Raw genomic sequence first — 4,747 nt, forward strand, 5'->3', positions numbered from 1 at the left:
CGGCAAATATTACAGTTAGAAGGAAACAGAATAGGGGGAGCAGACATTTCCGGGGGAGGATTGGTCGGTCGGATTTGAACCTTCGGGATCTCTCTCTGGTCGACATTCCTATCATTGATCTGGCTGAAAATGGGCCGCTTAGAGCAAGCAAGCCTGGGGAATCATCTAAATGATCAACATTCTTTCTATGAACATTAGGGGTCTTGGAGCAGACCTTAAATTTTTAGCTCTAAAAGAACTATTCAGATCCTCTAATTCTAAAATCATTCTCATTCAAGAGACAATGCACGGGTGTCAGGACTCCATTGCATACTTTAGATGCATGCTTCCCACTTGGCACATGGCAGCGACGAATGCTTCTGGTCTTTCGGGCGGGCTTGCGGTTTTGTGGGATTCGGCATGGATCTCAGCTATGGCTTTCAAATGTTTCGCAGGTATTCTACTTCTAGCCTATATAAGAGGTTCCACTGGGCCGTTTCACATTTTAAATATCTATGCCCCATATAAAGAACATTTCCCTTTCTGGGAACGCTTTCTGTCTTCTGAATTCCTGGACATTGACTCTCTTTTGATTGGAGGGGATCTCAATTGCACTTTGTCTAATGATGAGATTTGGGGTAGGGGAAGGAAAAATGACCAGGTGGGTAGTATGATCCGTGATGCTATCCTTCAGCGAAATTTTGTTGATGTTTATCCTATGAGATTGGGCCCTACATGGGATAACGGGAGATCAAATGAAGCATATTTAGCAAAGAGACTTGATCGTTTCCTCATTCATGACAGATTGATCGACCGCTTGGGGATCCCCACTGTCAAGATTATTTCGAGTTTCATATCTGATCACAGACCTATCTCCATTCAATGGAATCTGATCGGTCTTAGGAAAGGTTATCCTTTCAAATTTAATATAGTCTGGCTGGAAGATGAGCAGTTCAATAATCTCATTCGGGACCAATGGAAAACTTTTTCCTCTGATGATTCCCCTGGGCATTTCAAATCTTTTTTGGATCGCTTATCTGACCTTAGAACATGTGTAAAAAATTGGCAAAGGGATAAGGTTATCTCTAATAGACAAGCTCTTAAGAGAATTAATGAAGATCTGGAAAGATTATCTGTTGATCTTATTTCAAATAATGTGTCTCTGGAATCGAGAGCCCATATCAGAAATCTAGAAAAGGAAAAGCAAAGACTTCTTGCTATTGAAGAGACATCTTGGAGACTAAAAAGCAGAGCCACATGGCTTAAAGAAGGAGATCAAAATACTAAATTTTTCCATTGGTATGCAAATGGTAGGTAGGAATCTAACTCTATATGGGAAATAAAAAATGAGATGGGGTCCTTGGTGGTGACTCAGGAAGATATCTCTTTGGAGGTGGTTAAATACTTCCAGGATGCCTACAGTAGTCACGGGGGCAGTGATATAAATGACATTATATGGGGTATTGAACCCTACCCTGTTATGTTCGATGAGGAGAAAAATGATCTTCTTTTTGCAAAGGTCTTTGAGGATGAACTTTTGTCTATCATGAAATCCTTTCAAAAGGACAAAAGTCTCATTCTGGACAGTTGGACTATAGATTTTTTCATTCACTTTTTTGATCTGCTGAAAAATGATCTTCTGAACATGGTGGAGGAGTCTAGGACAAAGGGCTCTATTAACCATTTAATATCTTCCACCTATATTGCCTTAATCCAAGAAAAAGAAAAAATCCCTAACCTTCATGGACTTTTGGCCCATCTCACTTTGTAATACTCTTTACAAGATCATCTCCAAACTTATTGCGAACAGGATGAGACATACATTATCTTTCCATTTGACCCTGGAGTAGCACGGCTTTCTAAAGGGTAGGAATATTATTGAGGTTGTCGCCATTGTGCAGGAATGCCTTCACTCTATGCACATTAGGAAATCTGAAGCTGCTTTATTAAAAATTGATCTAAAGAAAGCATACAATTGTATAGATTGGGGCTTCCTCAAATGTCTTCTCTATAAAATTGGTCTGAACGAAAATTGTACAAGCTGGATAATGGCATGCGTAGTTGATGTAAATTATTTTGTCCTTGTAAATGGTATCCCATCCTCCTATTTCCCTACCGCCAGAGGTTTGCGACAGGGATGCTCATTGTCCCCACTACTTTTCATATTGGTCATGGATACCCTTAGTCTACACATTCAAAAAGCTATAAAGGAAAAGCGATGTCGTCCTTTGAAGATCTGCAGGGGTATTTCATTTTCTCATAACTTGTTCGTTAATGACATTCTTCTATCAGCAATACTATGTCGTGACTCGTGGATTTGTCTACATGTCATATTAGGAAAATTCCAGAAATCCACTGGGCTCTGTATAAATGTTGACAAATCATCTTTCCACCTGGAGGATGTAAATGTGGAGATTGTTGCTTTCCTGACAAACCTTTTCAACATAAAAGCCAGTCCCCTGTGCATGGGCCTGAAATATCTAGGCTATCAATTAAAACCTATGGGATACACTTCTTCCGATTGGTTGTGGATTCTTGACAGGTATTTCAAGAGAATTGCGGGCTGGGAATTTAAATGCCTATCATTGGCTGGTCGAGCGATTTTAATGCAAACAGTTTTGGTTCAACTTATGGTTTATTGGGCTCATCTCTTTTATATACCTTCTATCATAATAAGCAAATTAAACAAAATAATTGCTAATTTCATTTGGGGGGGAAATCAAGAGCATAGAAGATTTCACCTTACAAAGCTTTCTCACTTGACTTGGCCAAAAAAATTGGGTGGTTGGGGCATCATGAACCTTCATTTATTCCGTAATGCACTTCTCTGCAAATCATTGTGGATAGGAGTTATGGGGATAGCCTATGGAGCAAAGCCATCAAGGCCAAATATATGGAAAGCAGGGAGATAACCTTCTGGTATAGACAAGGAACAATCGGAACTCCACATGGATCAGCTATTTGGAGAAGTTTTCGGAAAATTGAGCATTTTTTTCTAAAAAACCTAGCATGGAGCTCTCAATCTGGGAAAAATATTATTATAGGTCTCGACCCGATCGCGGGAGATGAAGAGGAAGCTACTATTTCTCAACAGTTAATTCAAGCACTCCAGCAAAAAGGGATTTTCTTTTGGGACCAGGTCATCCAGAGATGGATGGGTCATATTCCTATATGGAAATCACCGATTTTGCTAAATCTTAATGATGACTTGGCTTTACAATGGAACCAGATTTTATGGTCTATGAGGAACAGGGGCTTTCACAGAAATGAGGAAGAGGATAAGCTAATCTGGAAGGGTGTCAAGGGAAGGTCCATGGTTATAGTCAAGGATATATATTTCCAACTTCACTTAGTCAATTTTGATTTTCACAATAAAATTTTTCCCATATCCTTCTGGAAGGCGAGCTGCTCCTCAAAGATTATTTTGTTTACTTGGCTGGTTTTCCACAATAAGAACCTTACATGGGATAACCTCCAAAAAAGGAATTGGAGTGGGCCTACAATCTGTCCATTACGCAAATCGAATGAGGAAAGAAACTTCCACATTTTCTTAATCTGTCCTCATTCCCTGTGCATTTGGAGGAGTATTGCTAATCATTTCGGCATAAATTGGATTTCCTTTTCCTCTATTAAAGAAGCATTTCATTAGTGGAGTAAGATAAAAGTAGACTAGAGGTCAATTCCACTTATTACCTTTTGGGAGATATGGAAATGGCGGAATAGGGTCCTCTTTAATAACAGCAAAGGTAATCATATCTTTGTTTTTGAGCAAATTTTATCCCAGTATTATATCTGTTATTCCCCCAATATCCATCCCAGAGTTTCTAAGCCTCAAAATAATAAATCTGTTGATCCCACAATTGTTCCACGTGCCTACTTCGATGGGGCGGCTCTGAATGGATATTGTGGTTGTGGGGGATATATTATTCCAGAGGAGGACCAGCATATAGATATTTTTTGGCATGGTGGGAAAGGGACGAACAACAAAGCGGAGGCAATGGCATTGTCTAGGTTATTAAAGTTTTGTGATTTTTTAAACATTCAGGGGCTGCATATTTTCGGGGACTCAAAGGTTATTATAGATCATGTAAAGTCGGTCCACATCATAAAAAATATAAATCTATCAGGGTGGCTGAGAAGAATAGTCTCCGTCTGTAAATCACGAATGGACTATTCCATTAGCCACATTGATAGGGATAAAAACAATATTGCAAATGCCCTCTCAAAGAAAGACCTTTCTTCCCCAAATGAATTCTGGCAAGTGAGCATAAAAATGGGTAATATCAGGCACCAAATTCAGGACTTCATAATGCCAAGTACCTAATCTCTCTATCAACCTTCTCCATCACATGTATGCATCAATGTACCCAGATTATATATTTTCTTCTTCAGCCCATCCTTTTGAGGTATACTCATTCAGCATTACATTTCAGTTTTTTCTTTCTAAAATCTTCATAGTTCTACTATATCTAGTTTCTGTAATTTGCAGTTGATATTTTCCTATCCTTGGCTTGCATGCCATATCTGATTCCATTTTAATGATTTGACAATGCTATCTCTCAAAATTTTGGTCAGCTCTACATATCAGGGTTCAATATATGATTATCATATATGTATGTTGATGTATTATCGTAAATTATCTTTGAATATAATATAGCTTTTTTCATTCTGAGAAAAAAAAATAAATATAAATAAATAAATAAATAAGGACAAATCTTAGGGTGGCCTAATTGTCCATAAATATTTCAGCGAATTTATATATGGTTCA

At 38.4% G+C, this 4,747-nt stretch overlaps 1 protein-coding gene across 1 annotated transcript; it reads left to right on the forward strand.

Moving 5' to 3' along the window:
* Positions 1 to 340: 340 nt before the first annotated feature.
* On the forward strand, positions 341 to 1,297 carry LOC149174031 (uncharacterized). Its single transcript, XM_089420717.1, has one exon. It carries the CDS (start codon positions 341 to 343, stop codon positions 1,295 to 1,297), a length of 957 nt encoding a protein of 318 aa, XP_089276843.1.
* The last annotated feature ends 3,450 nt before the right edge of the window (positions 1,298 to 4,747 follow it).

Source organism: Pinus tabuliformis, chromosome 4_1, assembly GCF_031772625.1.
Source record: "Pinus tabuliformis cultivar Carrire ecotype Pingquan chromosome 4_1, CPIR1, whole genome shotgun sequence".
Taxonomy (NCBI): domain Eukaryota; kingdom Viridiplantae; phylum Streptophyta; class Pinopsida; order Pinales; family Pinaceae; genus Pinus; species Pinus tabuliformis.